Raw genomic sequence first — 19985 nt, 5'->3', positions numbered from 1 at the left:
AATTACAGAGGTATTAAATTGATGTCCCACACTTTGAAGATACTGGAAAGGATGATAGATGCCAGACTAAGAGAAGAAGTAGAAATAGGTAAAGAGCAGATGGGATTCATGAAGGGTAGGGGAACAACAGATGGGGTGTTTTGTCTGAGGCAACTAATGGAGAAATTCCGGGAAAAGCGAAGAGACCTGCATGTGGTATTCATTGACCTTGAAAAGGCTTATGACCGAGTCCTAAGACAAGAGGTGTGGAGGAGTCTGAGGGAGAGGAGGGTGCCAGAGAAGTACGTTCGACTGATACAAGAGATGTACCGTAATGTATTTACCAGAGTGAGGAGCAGTACTGGGGAGACAGAGGGGTTTGAGGTGAGAGTAGGATTACACCAAGGGTCTGCTCTGAGCCCATTTATCTTTAACATAGTGATGGACGTTTTAATAGAAGAGGTAAGGGAGGCAGTACCATGGAACATATTGTATGCAGATGATATTCTTCTGTGCGCAGAGAGCAGGGAAGATCTGGAAATGAAATTGGAAAGATGGAGGCAAGTACTGGAGGACAGAGGAATGAGAATAAGTAGATCTAAGACAGAATATATGTGTACCACCAGTGAGGGGGATGATAGAGAAAGTATTCATCTTAGTGGAGAACAGATAAAGAGAGTTGATAAGTTTAAGTATTTGGGATCATTTGTTAATGCTGGAGGAGGTATGGAAGATGAAGTTAAACATCGGGTACAGGCAGGCTGGAACAACTGGAGAGCAGCCTCAGGAGTTCTTTGCGACAAAAGAATACCACTGAGATTGAAAGGAAACTTTCATAAGACAGTGGTAAGAACAGCAATGCTGTATGGAACAGAAACCGCAAGCATGAGGAAGACAGAGGAGAAGATGATGGATGTGGCAGAAATGAGAATGCTTAGGTGGATGTCTGGGGTGACAAGAGAGGATCGGATAAGAAATGACTACATAAGGGGGTCGACAAAGGTGGTGGAAATATCAAAGAAAGTGCAGGAAGGGAGGCTGAGATGGTATGGACACCTGATGAGGAGAGATGAGGACCACGTTGGGAGACATACTATGGAGATGGAGGTTCAAGGAAGAAGAAGAAGAGGGAGACCAAGAAAGAGATGGAGGGACTGTGTCAGAGGAGACTTACAGGAGAAAGGGATTGATGAGGCAGAAGCGCAGAATAGAAAAAGATGGAAACGGCTCATCCGCAACGGCGACCCCATATAAAAATGGGAACCAGCTGGGAAGAAGAAGAAGATCATTATTACTAGGCAAGCTACACCCCTAGGTGGAAAAGCAAGATGCTATAAGCCCAAGGGCTCCAATAGGGAGAAATAGCCCAGCGAGGAAAGGAAATAAGGAAATAAATAAATGATGAGAATAAAATAACAATAAATCATTCTAAAAACAGTAACAGCGTCAAAACAGATGTCCTATATAAACCATTAACAACGTCAAAAACAGATATGTCATATATAAACTATAAAAAGACTTATGCAATCGTCCAGTGTATATATATATATATATATATATATATATATATATATATATATACATACATAAATTAACTTTGGCTAATCCTTCCAGCAATTATAACAACTGTAGAACAATTGAACACACCCTTTTGCTTTCCAATATAAACCGTCACTCTCCACTGTATTCCTCATTTTTACTTTACATCCTGAAGAGGGCCAATGTTTATTGGCCGAAATATAGTGATTTATTTATATTTCCTGTGTATCTTTTTTTGAGTCCTTTTGAAAAAACACACACGCATATATATATATATATATATATATATATATAATATATATATATACATATAATATATATATATACATATAATATATATATATATATATATATATACATATAATATATATATATATATACATATAATATATATATATATATATATACATACATATAATATATATATATATATATACATATAAATATATATATATATATACACATATGATATATATATACATATATATATATATATATTTTATGTGTATATATATTATATGTGTATATATATATGTATGTATATATAATATATACATATATATATATATATATATATATATATATATGTATATATAATATATACATACATATATATATATATTAGTGTACGCGACCCGTCAAAAATGACGTCTAAATATCTAGATGATGTGCACACACACATTCAACCCTCCCCCCCCTCTTTCCTAACTACAACACGGCAGTTCGGCAATTTGTGAGACTAGTTTCCGAGTGTACCTCTCGGGGTAGGCTACCCAACGCACGAGGATATGACTACTCACTCTCCCCCTAAGCGTGACAGGAAATATATATATATACATACATTATATATATATATATATATATATATATATATATATCTATATATCTATATATATGCATGTATATATATATATATATATATATATATATATATATATATTTTATATACATATATATATATATATATATATATATATATATATATATATATATTTACATATATATCCAGTCACTTTCAGGGTCTAAAGGTTTAAAGGTCACTCATGAATGGCAGAGGCAAGGGACAGTGACATTGCCCTAGCAATCAGGACAATGTCCCAGAGACTGACCATATTATATGATCAGCGCCCAAGCCTCCTCTCCACCCAAGCTAGGACCAGGGAGGGCCAGGCAGTGGCTGCTGATGACTCAGCAGATAGACCTATAGGCTCCCCCAAATCCCCTAACCTTAGCTCACAAGGATGGTAAGGTTGCAGACACGAATGGCACTAACGAGTCTGAGCGGGACTCGAACCCCCGACTGGCAAACACCAGGCAGAGACGTTACCAATTAGGCCACAGGGAATAGTCACGTCCTGGTAAGAGGCACACTGAAACAACACTCCCACAAAATGCCGAACCAGTTAGAAAAGGGTGACTAGGTGTGGGAGGGTTGAATCTGCGTGTGTGCGTGTGTGTGTTCATATCTATCTAAATATTTAGACGTCATTTATGACGGCTCGGGTACACTATAGTCCATTTCTTTTAGCGAGTCATATTTGCACCGACTCGCAGCGGTGTCCTTTTAGCTCGGAAAAGTTTCCTGATCTCTGATTGGTTAGACAAGATAATTCTAACCAATCAGCGACCAGGAAACTTTTCCGAGCTAAAAGGGCACCGTTGCGAGTCGTTGCAAATATGACTCGCTAAAAAAATGGACTATAGTTATAATAATGAAAGTCATAGGAGTAATGGCAACGAAAAAAGTAATCATGTCTAATTCATTTATAATAATAATAATAATAATAATAATAATAATAATAATAATAATAGTGAAAGAAAATATAAGACTTCCTTTCATATTTGATGAAGAGCTCAAAAATAATTATAATCTCATATATGGCAACTTTAATAGAAGCAGTAGTAATAAATTTATTTCATTTCGAATGACACAGCGATCTTTTGCATTCAATAACTGAGAATTATTAACATTCCCTAGAGAGATTCATTAAAGTTTCCAATAAGAGAAAATCGTATTTACTTTGGAAGGTTCCAAAAACATTAAAAAAAAAAATGTAACTTCTTAACTAAAGTTGATGGTCTCTTTGTACTACATTGGATCCCTCTCTGATTACGGCCCATCTTCCCCTTGCCTACACATACACCCTAGAGAGATTCATTAAAGTTTCCAATAAGAGAAAATCGTCTTTACTTTGGACGGTTCCAAAAATATTTAACAAAAAAAAAATTGTATCTTATTAACTAAAGTTGATGGTCTCTTTGTACTACATTGGATCCTTCTCTGATTACGGCTCATTTTTCCTTTGCCTACACATACACTGAATAGTCTGGTCTATTCTTTACCCGTTTTCTTCTTTACTCATACACCTAACAACACTGAGATAACTAAAAATTCTTCTTTGCTCTAAGGATTAAGTACTTCACTGTACAGCAATCTACACACGCTTAGCACAAATCAGTCCGTACTCTAGAAGTTTTATTCCAGCTGTGACCAAGTTGTGGAATGATCTTCCTAATCGGGTAGTTGAATCAGTAGAACTTCAAAAGTTCGAAGTTGGAGCAAATGCTTTTTTGTTGACCAGGCAGACATGAGTCTTTTTATAGTTTATTTATGACTTATTTGTTTTTGATGTTGTTAATAGTTTATATATGACATGTCTGTTTTGACGTTGTTACTTATTTTAGAATGATTTATTGTTAATTTGTTCTCTTCATTTATTTATTTCCTTATTTCCTTTCCTCACTGGTCTATTTTTCCCTGTTGGAGCCCCTGGGCTTATAGCATCTTGCTTTTCCAACTGGGGTTGTAGCTTGGATAGTAATAATAATAATAAATAATAGTAAATAACGGATACAAACTGGAAGTGAAAAGGTACAACATCACCCAATGTGGCAATTTCTTTACATACATAATAAAAAAAACTTGGAATAGACTTCAAGCGGATGCAGTGAACAGTAACACAGTAAACGAGTTCAAGAATAACTTAGACAAGATCATAAGAACTCTAAATTATCATTATTATTATTATTACTAGCCAAGCTACAACCCTAGTTGGAAAAGCAAGATGCTATAAGCCCAAGGGCTCCAACAGGGAAAAATAGCTCAGTGAGGAAAGGAAATAAGGAAATAAATAAATGATAAGAATAAATTAACAATATATCATTCTAAATACAGTAACAGCATCAAAACAGATATGTCCTATAAAAACTATTAACAACGTCAAAACAGATATGTCATATAAACTATAAAAAGACTCATGTCCTCATGTCAGCCTGGTCAACATAAAAACATTTGCTCCAACTTTGAACTTTTGCTTAAACTAAATCGCTCTACCAAAGAGCAAATGGAATCTCCGCGAATGGACTAAAAAGTCTTTGAGACATCCAATAGTCCTTTTAACTCCTTGTAATTATTCAGTGGCTACTTTCCACTTGGTAAGGCTAGAGGAGATTGTGTACCCATGGTAAGCAGCTCTTCTAGGAGAAGGACACTCCAAAATCAAACCATTGTTTCCTAGTCGTTGGTAGTGCCATGGTCTTGCACACTGTCTAGGGGTAGAGATCTCTTGCTTGAGGGTATACTCAGGCACACTATTCTATCTTATTTCTCTTCCTTTTGTCATTTAGAAGTTTTTATAGTTTATACTGAAAGATTTTTTAATGTTATTACTGTTATTAAACTTCTTTTGCAGTTTATTTCCTCGTTTCATTTTCCACACTGGGCTACATTTCCCTGTTGGAGCCCTTGGGCTTATAGTATTTTGCTTTTCCAACTAGGGTTGTAGCTTAGCAAGTAATAATTAATTAATTTCCAAGACGAAAGTAGCTACTCAATGATTAAAATAATATAAAAAAAAAATTTAAACTAAATACAGGAATAGGTTTGACCTCGAAAGAAAAATGCTATACTGTAGTCAATTTCTTTTAGCGATGCAGATTTGCACCGACTCGCAGCGGTGCCCTTTCAGCTCGGAAAAGTTTCCTGATCGCTGATTGGTTGGACGAGATAATTCTAACCAATCAGGGATCAGGAAACTTTTCCGAGCTAAAAGGGCACCGCTGCGAGTCGGTGCAAATCTACCTCGATAAAATAAATGGACTATAGATCAATAATGTTATTTGGATATCCTTGATTCCCGGTCAGTGAAATGGCACCAATTTACTCTAAAACGAATGAAAACATTTATGTATCAAGTTTAAATTAGATGGTTAATGTTCTCTCGTTTCAGGAAAGCAACAGTATACCTCGAGTAATTGTAAATAAAATACTAGAAGGCATTTAGTTATTAATACAATATATATGTATGGCTATTTATAGTCAATACATATATACATATATACAGTATATATATATATATATATATATATATATATATATATATATGTACATATATATATATGTACATATATATATGTACATATATATATATGTACATATATATATATATATATATATGTGTGTATATATATATACATATATATATATACAGTATATATATATATTATATATATACAATATATATATATATATATATATATATACATATATATATATATATATATATATATGTGTGTGTATATATATATACATATATATATATACAGTATATATATATATATATTATATATATACAATATATATATATATATACATATATATATATATATACACAGTATATATATATATATATATATATATATATATATATATACAGTATATATATATATATATATATATATATATATATATATACAGTATATATATATTATATATATATATAAATACAATATATATATAAAGTATATATATATATATATATATATATCCAAACAAATTCAGCTCTCCCCATCCCTGAGGCAAGAGGAGAGGGAGTAGTCTTACCCTGATGAGAGGGGAATGCATGTGCAACTGTGCATGCCTATCTATCTAAATATTCAGCCGCCATTTTTGACGGGTCGCGAACACTGGTATAAAAGAACCTTGACCTCAAGGAAAGTATAAATTTTTCAGAAAAAAAGAATCATAAAAAGAATATAGATGAATGATACAAAAAGTTGAATGAGGGGAGAGAGAGAGAGAGAGAGAGAGAGAGAGAGAGAGAGAGAGAGAGAGAGAGAGAGAGAGAGACTTACTTAATAGTTCGCTGGATCCTTCTCGCCAGTACTTGATGTGGGTGAAATCGAAGCTTCCGTAATATAAGCTCAGTACTGCCATGTCCTCGCTGAAAGTATAGGGCAGTAAATTGTTATTATTGCAGTAAATTATAATCATTGTAGTAAATTGTTATTATTGCAGTAAATAGTTATCATTGTAGTAAATTGTTATTATCGCAGTAAATTATTATTATTGTAGTAAACTGCTCTTGCAGTGAATTGTTATTATTGCAGTAAATTGCTATTGTTGCAGTAAATTGTTTTTTATTGTTGTACATTGCTATTGTTGCAGTAAATTGTTATTACTGCAGTAAACTAATATTATAGCAATAAATTGTTACCATTGCAATAAATTGTTATTACTACAGTAAATTATCTATTATAGCAGTAAATTGCTATCATTACAGTAAATTGTTATTACTGCAGTAAACTAATATTATAGCAGTAAATTGTTATTATTTCAGTAAATGGTTAATATTGCAGTAAATTGCTATTATTGCAGTAAATTGTTAATATTGCAGTAAATTTTATTGTTACAGTAAATTATTATTGCAGTAAATTGTTGATTCCAGTAAATTTTTATTATTGCAGTAAATTGTTATCATTGTAGTAAATTGTTAACATTGTATTACATTGTTAATATTGCAGTAAATTGTTATTATCATTCCAATAAATTGTTATTATCATTCCAGTAAATTGTTATTGCAGTAAATTGTTATCATTGTAGTAAATTGTTAACATTGTATTATATTGTTAATATTGCAGTAAATTGTTATTATCATTCCAATAAATTGTTATTATCATTCCAGTAAATTGTTATTGCAGTAAATTGTTATCATTGTAGTAAATTGTTAACATTGTATTACATTGTTATTATTGCAGTAAATTGTTGTTATTGTCGTAATTTGTTTTTTGCTAAACATAGTCTGTCAGAATAAAAGCTCTAAAAAATAAGTTGACGACGGAGGTCCAGTTAAAATAAATTTTCATTAGAAGTAGAAAATACGAATGAATATTTACTAAGTGTCGACTATCAAAATGAATTATGTAATGTATAAATCACTAGAATAAATTGCTGCTAAACGTAGACAATTAGAATACAATATCACTGAAAGTGAAATATACTCAAAATAAATTTTTACAAGTAGCCTTTTAGAAGAGATGGTTATTATTATCATTATTATTATTATTATTATTATTATTATTATTATTATTATTATTATTATTATTATTATTAGCCAAGCTACAACCCTAGTTGGAAAAGCAACATGCTATAAACCCAAGGGCTCAAATAGGGAAAAATAGCCCAGTGAGGACAGGAAATAGGGAAATAAATAAATGATGAGAATAAATTAACAATAAATCATTCTAAAAACAGTAACAACGTCAAAACAGATATGTCCTATATAAAATATAAACAACGTCAAAAACAGATATTTCATATATAAACATTAAAAAGACTCATGTCCGCCTGATTCAACATTTGAAGTTCTACTGATTCAACTACCCGATTAGGAAGATCATTCCACAACTTGGTAACAGCTGGAATAAAACTTCTAGAGTACTGTGTAGTATTGAGCCTCATAATGGAGAAGGCCTGGCTATTAGAATTAACTGCCTGCCTAGTATTGCGAACAGGATAGAATTGTCCAGGGAGATCTGAATGTAAAGGATGGTCAGAGTTATGAAAAATCTTATGCAACATGCATAATGAACTAATTGAACGACGGTGCCAAAGATTAATATCTAGATCAGGAATATTCTCGTCTTTCCTCATACACCTGACAACAATGAGATACTTAACGCTTCTTCACCCAAGGGGTTAATTACTGTACTGCAATTTGTTCAGAGTACATTCCTCTTGGTAAGGGTGGAAGAGACTCTTTAGCTATGGTAAGCAGCTCTTCTAGGAGAAGGACACTCCAAAATTAAACCATTGTTCTCTAGTCTTGGGTAGTGCCATAGCCTCTGTACCATGGTCTTCCACTGTCTTGGGTTAGAGTTCTCTTGCTTGAGGGTACACTCGGGCACACTATTCTATCTTATTTCTCTTTCTCTTGTTTTGGTAAGTTTTTATAGTTCATATAGGAAATATTTGTTTTAATATTGTTATTGTTTTTTAAATATTTTATTTCCCCTTGTTTCCTTTCCTCACTAGGCTATTTTTCCAGTAGGGGCCCCTAGGCTTATAGCATCCTGCTTTTCCAACAAGAACCGTAGCTTGGCAAGTAATAATAATAATAATAATAATAATAATAATAATAATAATAATAATAAAGTCAAATGGGAGTGGCAGACATAACTTTAAACAATACACCCATTTTAGCCAATTTGACAGAGACAGAAAGCCACTTACCCATTAGTGATGTTTTCCATTTCCTCATCCACGTGGAGTTCGTCGAAGAAAGTATTAGCAGCAGTGAAGGTGAACGAGGTCTCCTTACAAATGACCCGACAACCGGTCATAACTGTGGAGAAAATATATATATATATATATATATATATATATATATATATATATATATATAAATACCTTACTTAGTCTCGTTTCACACAAGCGGTTTTTCTTCCGCACGGAAATATTTCCGCTCGTTAATAGGCATGTCTTCACACGAGAGATTTTACAGAGGCTCCTTGTAGTTTTAATAATAATAATAATAATAATAATAATAATAATAATAACTTTACTAATAATTATAATTTTAATAAGGCGCTATACTGGAACCGCGCGGATTAGCAGTGCACACTGTTAGTAAATTGCCGCTCGGAAATTCAGTGTGAACAGCCGCCTCATTGATCTTCACTGATCTATAATCCGCGCGGACAGAACCGCACGGTATAAATCCGCCGATGTGAAGCGCGCCTATCCGAAAGGTTTTGTTATAGATTATATATGAAAATTCATCTTAATATTGTTACTGTTCTTGAAATATCTTGTTTTAATCGTTAATTACTTCTCTTGTAAGTTTCCTTATTTCCTTTCCTCTCTGGGCTATTTTCCCTGTTAGAGGCCTCGGGCTTATTGCATCCTGCTTTATTTCCAGCTAGGGTTGTAGCTTAGCAAATAATAATAATAATAATAATAATAATAATAATAATAATAATAAATGGGTTATTATTATTAAGAAGGGATGAGATTCACAAAAATATTATCTATAATCAAACTAATCAGTAAAAACATATGGTAAAAAACAAGAGATAAAAACAGACGAGATAAAATTCTGTGATGGATAGAAAATTAAATTTCTATAAAAGCGATTACTTTAAAAAGTAAAAAAGTAAAAGAACAGAGAAATGATCTCGCTCTTTGGCTTAAAGGGTTCCTACACGTTCAAAAAAATCGTCAAAATTTTGCACCAAAATTTTGATATCAAAATTTTGATGCAAAATTTTGACGCTTTTTTTGAACGTGTATTTAAGCCAATATCTGTGGTAAGTGCTTAAATACAATGATGGGCATGAAGTACGTTAATGAAGCTTTATAATTTAATTTGCTTCTTAAACAACGCTTCAAATTATCATCATTTAAAGGAGATTTAAAAGTCTCATGAAAACGCTTCAAAAGATAATAGAAATACCAGATATTATTATTATTAGTAGTAGTAGTAGTAGTAGTAGTAGTAGTAGTAGTAGTAGTAGTAGTAGTAGTAAAAGGAGGCACTGTATTGGATACTTTTCCACAAATTTAAATAATAATGAGAACACGCTTTGAACGAAATATGAGAAGCTGGTTAATCAGTATTTTGAAGGAAATGGAACAGACCTCACTAGCTATGAAAGAAAACGGGAACAGACCTCACTAGCTCTGAAAGAAAACGGGTCTTAAGCACAGTAACATTTTAAGAGAAAACTTTGGCAAGATTCTTCTTAAGGCCCAATAAAAGCAAACCAAAATATGGTTTTTTAACATTTTATTATTATTAATATTACTACTAGCTAAGCTACAACCCTAGTTGGAAAAGCAAGATGCTATAAGCCCAAGGTCTCCAACAAGGAAAATAGCCCAATAAGGAAAGTAAATAAGGACATAAATAAACGATATGAGAAATAATGAACAATTAAAATAAAATATTAAAAGAAAAAACAGTAACACTATCAAAACATATTTCATGGATAAACTATAAAAAGGTTTGTCAGCCTGTTTATCATAGAAACATTTCCTGCAAGTTTGAACTTTTGAAATTCAACCGATTCAACCACCAGATAAGGAAGATCATTCCACAATTAGGTCACAGCTGGAATAAAACTTCTAGAATACAGTACTGTGTAGTATTGAGACAAACTGGTGTAGGCCGCTGATAAAATACCATCAAGAAAACTAGAAACACTGGTCTGTGTGAAAGTAGTAATTTAGTCAACATAACTTGGAGGAAGAGAGTTTGTCTAGACTCTAGTAAATCTATCTAGACTAAAGGGATTGGTGGTGAATGTAGTTCGTTGTGAGATGCTTAAAACTTTCTTCTTATCGATTCTATTTATGGGTAAGTTGCTGTTTACCATTTAAAAAATAGGATATAGTATCACCTTCTTAGGGAAGCCAGTTGGGAAACAAACAGATTGAGACTTGGGTAAGTTAGGGATGTGGCAGTCGTAGGGAGTGTACCAACCGTGTGTCACACGATCGTACATAATTCATTTTGTATATATTATGCTTGTATCTTCGCTCTTCCCTCGCACTAAAAAGAACCAGAATAAACATGTCTGCGTTTCCCCTATGTAACATTGTCTGTCTTTCGAACATGAAATTTCCTGTTGCCTTGAGGTTTTGTATATAAAGGAGAGTGTTCTAAAATAAATTAACTCAGTTGCTTTCATACTGCCTTTGAGTTCACAACCTTCACAGGAGGGTAGCGTCCCTTGGTAAGTAGGCAGGAAAGGATACAGCTCCTAGGTTAGGTTAGGTGGGAACCCTAATGTTTGTTTCCCTTTTAAAGAGTGGTTTATCAGTCATAAGTTTATAATTTTTACACACGTTCTGTACAAATGAACTACAAAGCCTCCAGGGATTTAGTTACTGTTGCATTGGATCTCTTTGTTAATTAAAAGATCAAGAAAAAAATATCTTACCTTTGCCAACGCAGGTTTCAAACCGATTCCTCTCAGTTCCGTTGTTCTCAATGGCTAGCATACAGCTCACTGCCTCAAGAGGGCTGCAATCCTTCATCTCTGGTGGGGGAAAAAAATCGGCTTCAACAGATTTATCCATGGTTTGATTTATGGAATTTGGGACATTTAGCATGGCGGTGGGACCTGGGAGGCTATTTTATATCAAGGTGCAAATGTGGAAGATAACCATTTTTGCTTTTTAGAGTAAATTTCCCAATGTTTCAATTTGAATTAAATTTCCCACGGTTTCATTTTGAAGTAAATTTCCCACGGTTTCATTTTGAAGTAATTTCCCACGGTTTCATTTTGAAGTAAATTTCCCACTGTTTCATTTTGAAGTAAATTTCCCATGGTTTCATTTTGAAGTAAATTTCCCACTGTTTCATTTTGAAGTAAATTTCCCACGGTTTCATTTTTAAGTAAATTTTCCAGTGTTTCATTTTGAAGTAGATTTCCCCGTGTTTCGTTTTGAAGTAAATTTCCCAGTGTTTCATTTTGAAGTAAATTTCCCAGTTTCATTTTGAAGTAAATTCCCCACTGTTTCATTTTGAAGTAAATTTCCCAGTGCTTTCATTTTGAAGTAAATTTCCCAGTGTTTCATTTAGAAGTAAATTTCCCACTGTTTAATTTTGAAGTAAATTTCCCACTGTTTCATTTTGAAGTAAATTTCCCACTGTTTCATTTAGAAGTAAATTTCCCACTGTTTCATTTTGGAGTATAAACATGATAAACTTTCAAGTCAAATCATGTTGAGTATTGTGTTTAGTGATGACACTACAGACTGTTCTATTCACACAGGTGACTTTAGGCATAACAGACTGACACAAGTGCCAGGCATACCTTTATGCACAGTGTTCCTAGTAACAACAGAATGCTTAGTGAAATTTTTATATTTCCGTTAGAGTGGCTGGTCGTTCTTTTTCAGATGAAACCGATTTTATTTCAAGTTAAAAAAGAGGTTGGAGAGCAAAATGGAAGAATGGACGCGAGAACATATGTAAAGTAGACTAAAAATTGAATGCAACTATAGTCAATTTCTTTTAGCGATGCAGATTTGCACCGACTCGCGGCGGTGCCCTTTTAGCTCGGAAAAGTTTCCTGATCGCTGATTGGTTGGACGAGATAATTCTAACCAATCAGCGATCAGGAAACTATTCCGAGCTAAAAGGGCACCGCTGCGAGTCGGTGAAATTCTGCCTCGATAAAAGAAATGGACTATAGGGCAAAATAGGACGATGCAAAAGCTTGATAGCAATGGTTACAGTACATTGTGTGAGGTTCAAAACACAGATTATGTACTGTTTAGGTGTCAGGTGAGTTCTCTAAAAAGTTTAACCTTATCTGCTACGATGATTTGGCGGGTTTTCTACAATGTCTAACCATATCAGGTACGATGGTTTACAACCATTTTTGTTTTATAAATCTTGATTCTACCTCTTAATGACTATGCATCAGTGATAAAACAATAAAGCACAGGTACTTACCACTATCCGAATCACTGGCATAAAAATTACAACCGCAGACCTGGAACGAGCAGGTGTCGAATGCTAACAGGTAACAGTTGGCGTATGTGTTCTTAAACTTCTCCTTGTCTAGTGTGTAATCCAGTTCCTCGCCTGGTACACACGGTTCTACGTTGTAATCCAAATATGAAACCTTTGTGTCCTCCAAATTTTTCTGAAATATCATCCGTTATCAAGTCAAATTTACAGTTGTTTCTGTTGCCAGAAATATTCAAGTTATTGGGACAAGCATAAATCAAGAATTTTTAAATTCATATTTACAGCAATTTGTGGTTTGAAAGGCAGTTTAATGGTAGGTTCAATTATTTATTGACAACAAATATTTAATAAAGTAGTTTTTATTGAATATATGGATCACCTGAAGATTGGGGACCCCAACACACGCTGGGGTCGCTTTTATTCAGGTGAAGAAAATCAGGGTCTCTCTTCTTCAGGCGAGTGTAGTTGGGGTCCTTTATCTTCAGGAGAACTATTTAGGGTAGCTTATCTTCAGGTGATCCAAATAAAGGAATGTAGTTGTTTATTTATTTTACTTTACTTTACTGATATCTATAGTGAAGATAAAACAGCAATACCTTGCCAATATTATTATCATTATTAACACTGTTACTTGCTAAGCAATAACCCTAGCTGGAAAAACAGGATGATATAAGCCCACTGGCTCCAACAGGGAAAATAGCTCATTGAGTAAATGAAACAAAGAAGAGCAAAATATTTTAAGAACAACAACATTAAAATAAATATTTTCAATATAAACTATAAAAACTTTAAAAAAACGAGAAGAGAAATAAGATAGAATAGTGTGCCCGAGTGTAACCTCAAGCAAGAGAACTCTAACCCAAGACAGTGGAAGATCATGGTACAGAGGATATGGCATTACCCAAGATTAGAGAACAAAAGTTTGATTTTGGAGTGTCGTCCTCCTAGAAGAGCTGCTTACTATAGCTACAAGAGTCTTTTCTACCCTTACAAAGAGGAAAGTGACCACTGAACAATTACAGTGTAGTAAGAAGAATTGTTGGTAATCTCAGTGTTGTCAGGTGTATGAGGACAGAGTTGAATATTTAAAGAATAGACCACACTATTGGGTGTGTATGTGTGTGTAAGCACATGTAAAATGAACTGTAACCAGAGAAAAGGATCCATTATACTACTGTCTGGCCAGTCAAAAGACCCCATAACTCTCTAGCGATAGTATCCCAACGGATGGCTGGTGCCCTGACCAACCTACTACCTTAAGACTAAGGTAAAACCTATTCCATTTGTAAATAGATTAATGTATTAATATATATATATATATATATATATATATATATATATATATATATATATATATATATATATATATATATATATATATATATATATATAGTATGGCCATTTCAATTTTTTCAAAAATAAAGTTGTTAAGGTTTTATTAAAATCAGATGTCTAAACTGGTCATTTATAAGGTCTAGGCTAATACTCACATCAAAGTGTATACAGTATTTCAATTATTAGAATAATAAACCTAATACATTTTTCATTGGCTCCAACAGTTCTCAAGAAAGAGGAAATCAAAAGATAACCCCTGAGGATTTAAAGACCGTTCCTGAATGGCAGAGGCAAGGGAGAGTGACATTGCCTAGTTAGCAGGACAGCGCCCTACTGACCATATATATATATATATATAAATATATATATATATATATATATATATATATATATATATGTATATATATATATATATACACATATATATATATATATAGATAGATATATCTATCTATATATATATATATATATATATATATATAGATATAGATATATATAATATATATACATCTATATATATAATATATATATCTATATATATAATATATATATATATATATATATATATCTATATATATATATATATATATATATATATATACATATGAGGAAGAAATCTATTTCTATTTGAACACGATGTTGTGTTGATATTAATCTATATTGACTCAATAGGGGTAATTTGAATGAATTACTACCAATTGTGTCACGTGGTGGCCCGGGATATTGGGTAAAACTCGCTGGTAAGAGACTGATGTCTCGCCAGGTAAATCCTCGGACAGCTGGTAGCGGTCAGGTTCCAATATCTTTTATGGGCTCTCGTGACATGGTTGGTTTCGACCTGGCCTTTCATTAGAAGGGGCTAGCGTTCGATCCCAGGTATGAGGAAGAAATTTATTTCTATTTGAACACGATGTTGTGTTGATATTAATCCATATATATATATATATATATATATATATATATATATATATATATATATATATATATATATATATATATATATATATATATATTACGGTCATTTTGGAAAATTGGTAATTTTACAAAATGCCCGGCTATTATACAAAGAACAAATTCGTGGTCACTTTGTAAAAGGACCTAGATAGCTTGACATTTTGCAAACGGCCAAGATTTTGGTACATTTACAAATCATCAGTATCATCGTTGGTAAGGTTACAAAATGTCCAATCAGCAAGTAGGTTATGTTGGGTTAGGTTAGGTTTGGTTGGCCTGTTCAACATAAAACATTTGCTGCGAGTTTGAACTTATGAACTTCTGCCGATTCAACCACCCGATTAGGAAGATCATTCCACAAGTTAGTCACAGCTGGAATAAAACTTCTATAATACAGTGTAGTACGGACAGGATAGAACTATCCAGGAAGATCTGAATGTAAAGGATGATCAAAATTATGAAAAATCTTATGCAACAGGCATAATGAGCTAATTGAACAACGATGCCAGAGATTAATATCTAGATCAGGAATAAGAAATTTACTAGATGAGACAGGAGACCAATACTCGAAATAAGGTAGAATGAAAGAATTAAAACACTTCAGAATTGATTGATCACCGAAAATCTTACAAGACTTTCCCAGTGAGCCAATTTTTTTGAGCAATTAAAAAAGACACAGGCATAATGTGTTTCTTAAAAGTAAATTTGCTGTCGAGAATCGCACCTAAAACTTTAAAAGTCATACAGAGTTAAAGAAACATCAATGACGAGATCTGGATGTTGAGGAGCCACTGCCCTTGACCTACTTAAAATCATACATTGAATTTTGTTAGTATTCAACTTCATGCCACCCCATAATTTACACCATGCACTAATTCTAGCTAGATCTCTATTAAGGGATTCAGCAACCCCAGATCTACATTCAGGAGATAGAATGAATGGAGAGTAGCATCATCTGCATATGCAACAAGCTTGTTTTCTAGGCCAAACCACATATGTGTATACAGTATGAAAAGTATTGGGACAAGAACAGTACCCTGAGGAACATCAGATATCACATTTCTATGCTCACAATGGTGCTCATGAATAACAACTCTGTGATCTATTACTTAAAAATTCAATAATGATTCTGAGAAAAGACCCTCCCACTCCAAACTGTTTAAGTTTGAAAACAAGGCCCTCATGATTAACAGTCAAAGGCAGCAGTAAAACCAAGCCCAATCATAAGAACTTCCTGCCCACAATCAAGGGATTTCTTTACAGCATTGGAGATTGTCAGAACAAAGGGCATCACTTACTCCGAGGCCTTTACTCGAGATCGGAAGAGGAAGTCTAAAGGCACGTGAACTTGCCTCTGAGGAACTCCCTATTATTAAGGATTTTCTCCCAATGGTCAAGGTAGAAAGTAAGGTAGGTGATCAGTCTTACTTCTACAGCTGAGATTTTGAGGAAGTGGTAAAGGAGAAAGTCAGGATAAATAGTAAGGTAGATGACAGTGGAGATTTTGGGGGAAGTGATAAATGAGGAAGTCCCCATAATTAAGGGTCTTTTCCCAACGGTCAAGGTAAAAATCAAAGCGGATGACCAGCCTTACCTCTACAGCTGGAATTTTTTGAGGGAAGTGATAAAGGAGGAAGACCCCATGATTAAGGGTCTTCTCACAATGGTCAATGTAAAAAGTAAGGTAGATGATTAGCCCTACATCTAAAGCGGGGATTTTAAGTGAATTGAATAAGGAGAAAGTCAAGGTAAAAAGTAAGGTAGATGATCAGCTTTACCTCTACAGCGGAGATTTTGAGGAAGTGATTAAGGAGAAAGTCAAGGTAAAATGTAAGGTAGATGATCACGGAGATTTTGAGAGAAGTGATAAAGGAGAAAGTCAAGGTAAAATGTAAGGTAGATGACCAGCCTTACCTCTACAGCGGAGATTTTGAGAGAAGTGATAAAGGAGGGTGCCAACTGGACCCCATCCGCCACGACGGATATGGACGGATGTGTCACGTTTGACATAAGAGTTACCTGGATGCCTTTCTTCAACATGATACTTCTCTTCACGAAGTCTTGTAACAGATCTGAAAGATTTAATACAATAGAGTGCGGGATTTGAATGCCAATAGAAGCACTGGAATAATATGGCATCTTAATTCAACCTCTAGTTTTATTCACTAATTTAAATTATTTATTTCTTCATGTTACTCTTTAGGTTCTTTAAGTCGATTTGTAAATCAAATCAAGAAAATTTATCTGAAGGACAGTAGAGGAAACTAAAAAAAAAAAAAAAAAAAAAAAAAACTTAGAAATACTGATCACAGGATTCAAATTTATCAATCATTCCTACGCTACAATAAAACTATCAATATCACTGGATTCAGATTTATCAATCATTCCTACTAAGCATTTCAGACCCCGTGTTATACTGTTTTTCGCAAATATCTTCTATACAAACAACGGGATCAGTGTGATATTTTGGCACAACTTCTTTGACACAGTCCGCTAATTTATGACACTACACTGCGATGCCAAGTGTGTTTCATTAATGAGCTTACTCTTGGCTTTCAAGCATAAGATGGCGAGAAGCGTGTAGGCATTCGGACAATGGATCTCCGTGACGTAGGTGTGACGCGTATAACAAGCACTCTCTCTCTCTCTCTCTCTCTCTCTAACATAGAAACCTACCACTGGTGCATGCTCCATTCATAAAGTGTATGTATATATATATATATATATATATATATATATATATATATATATATATATATATGCGTTATGTGGCACTGTATACTGTATGTCATTTTATATTTGAGTGACACAGCGTGAAAATAAAGGCGAGGGAGGGTAATGTGGAGGGTGATAACGAGCTAACGAGCGTGAATGATGGCAAACGTAAGTATAAAGTTTGGTGGTGGTGAGGGGTTCGAGGAGTAGCGAGATTTCTTTTTTTGTGAGATGGGCTTATGGCTGCAGTCCAGTAAACTCAGACGTATACGACGGTATCTCCAAGGCTGCAGAACATGGCATACGTGATACGCCGTTGCCCCCGTGGCTGCAGGAACGGCTTTGCCATGCGGCTTTTTTCCCTGTATACCATGGAGAAATCAGACAACCGGCTAAGGATCAGTTTGAACAGAGAGAGAGTGGGTGTTATACGCGTCACACCTACGTCACGGAGATCCATTGTCCGAATGCCTACTCGGCTCTCGCCAACTTATGCTTGAAAGTCAAGTGTAAGCCCATTAATGAATCACACTTGGCATCGCAGTGTAGTGTCATAAATTAGCGGACTGTGTCAAAGAAGTTGTGCCAAAATGTCACATTGATCCCGTTGTTTGTATAGAAGATATTTGCGAAAAACAGTATAACACGGGGTCTGAAATGCATAGTAAGTCTACAATAATAAAAAGACCACAGACTTGCCAAGCAAGCTTCCAAATATAGAAACATGTGCATGCGTGAAAAACACGATAAAACCATAGAAAATGAAAGTAAAAAAAAAATAAACAAAATAAATATAGGTAAAGGTAAGTACTTCGTAAATAAGTCTACCAATCCCCTGAAAGACTTGAAGACTTTCTATCCTTTAAATTTTAAAACTAATACACAAAGAGAGAAAAACTTCAGTAGAACATCATCCATACTTACCAGGAGTATCATTCTGAGGAATCTTTACGTAGAAGGTCATGCCCATGAAGTCCCCACTAAAGCCCTGATAAATCTCCTTCCCGGCGTAGAATGTGTAGCAGATACCCGCCATTGACGGGATGGGCAGCATCAAGGCACAGCACTTTGCGCCGGGATAATATACCAGGTTTACACTGCATCCCTTGATCAGTTCTTCGCAGCTGCAAATTGCAACGTGAGATCAATACAAACAATAAAAAAAAAAAAAAAATAGATGTAGGTTGGCCAAGGCGGTGATATTGGGTTCTTTGACTGGCGAGACACTACTACATTGGACCACTCCTGCTGGCTACGGCTTAGTTTTTCTTTGCCTACGCATACACAATATAGTCTGGCCTATTCAATAGAAGTAGGTTGTCCAAGGCACTAGCCACCCGTTGCAGTGATATTTGGTTCTTTGACTGGCCAGACACTACTACATTGGACCACTCCTGCTGATTACGGCTTATTTTTCCTTTGCCTACACATACACAGAATAGTCTGGCCTATTCAATAGAAGTAGGTTGGCCAAGTCAACAGCCACCCGTTGCGGTGATATTTGGTTCTTTGACTGGCCAGACACTACTACATTGGACCACTCCTGCTGGTTACGGCTTATTTTTTCTTTGCCTACACATACACAGAATAGTCTGGCCTATTCAATAGAAGTTGGTTGGCCAAGGCACCAGCCACCCGTTGCGGTGATATCGGGTTCTTTGACTGGCCAGACACTAATACATTGGACCACTCCTGCTGGTT

At 34.3% G+C, this 19985-nt stretch overlaps 1 protein-coding gene across 1 annotated transcript in view; it reads right to left on the bottom strand.

Moving 5' to 3' along the window:
* The window catches only part of LOC137624980 (amiloride-sensitive sodium channel subunit gamma-like), a 26202-nt gene extending 6797 nt beyond the window's left edge, over positions 1-19405 (bottom strand). The window contains exons 1-6 of the mRNA XM_068355917.1: positions 19209-19405; positions 17484-17641; positions 13263-13455; positions 11740-11838; positions 9029-9140; positions 6652-6740 (exon numbers count right to left, since the gene is read on the bottom strand). Coding sequence (XP_068212018.1) covers positions 6652-6740; positions 9029-9140; positions 11740-11838; positions 13263-13455; positions 17484-17641; positions 19209-19338 — 781 coding nt within the window. The 5' untranslated portion in view covers positions 19339-19405. The remainder of the gene's footprint in view (positions 1-6651; positions 6741-9028; positions 9141-11739; positions 11839-13262; positions 13456-17483; positions 17642-19208) is intronic.
* Positions 19406-19985: the final 580 nt, after the last annotated feature.

Source organism: Palaemon carinicauda, chromosome 31 (assembly GCF_036898095.1).
Source record: "Palaemon carinicauda isolate YSFRI2023 chromosome 31, ASM3689809v2, whole genome shotgun sequence".
NCBI lineage: Eukaryota > Metazoa > Arthropoda > Malacostraca > Decapoda > Palaemonidae > Palaemon > Palaemon carinicauda.
Note: the sequence above shows the minus strand (reverse complement) of the source record. Positions and strands in the feature narration are given on the sequence as shown.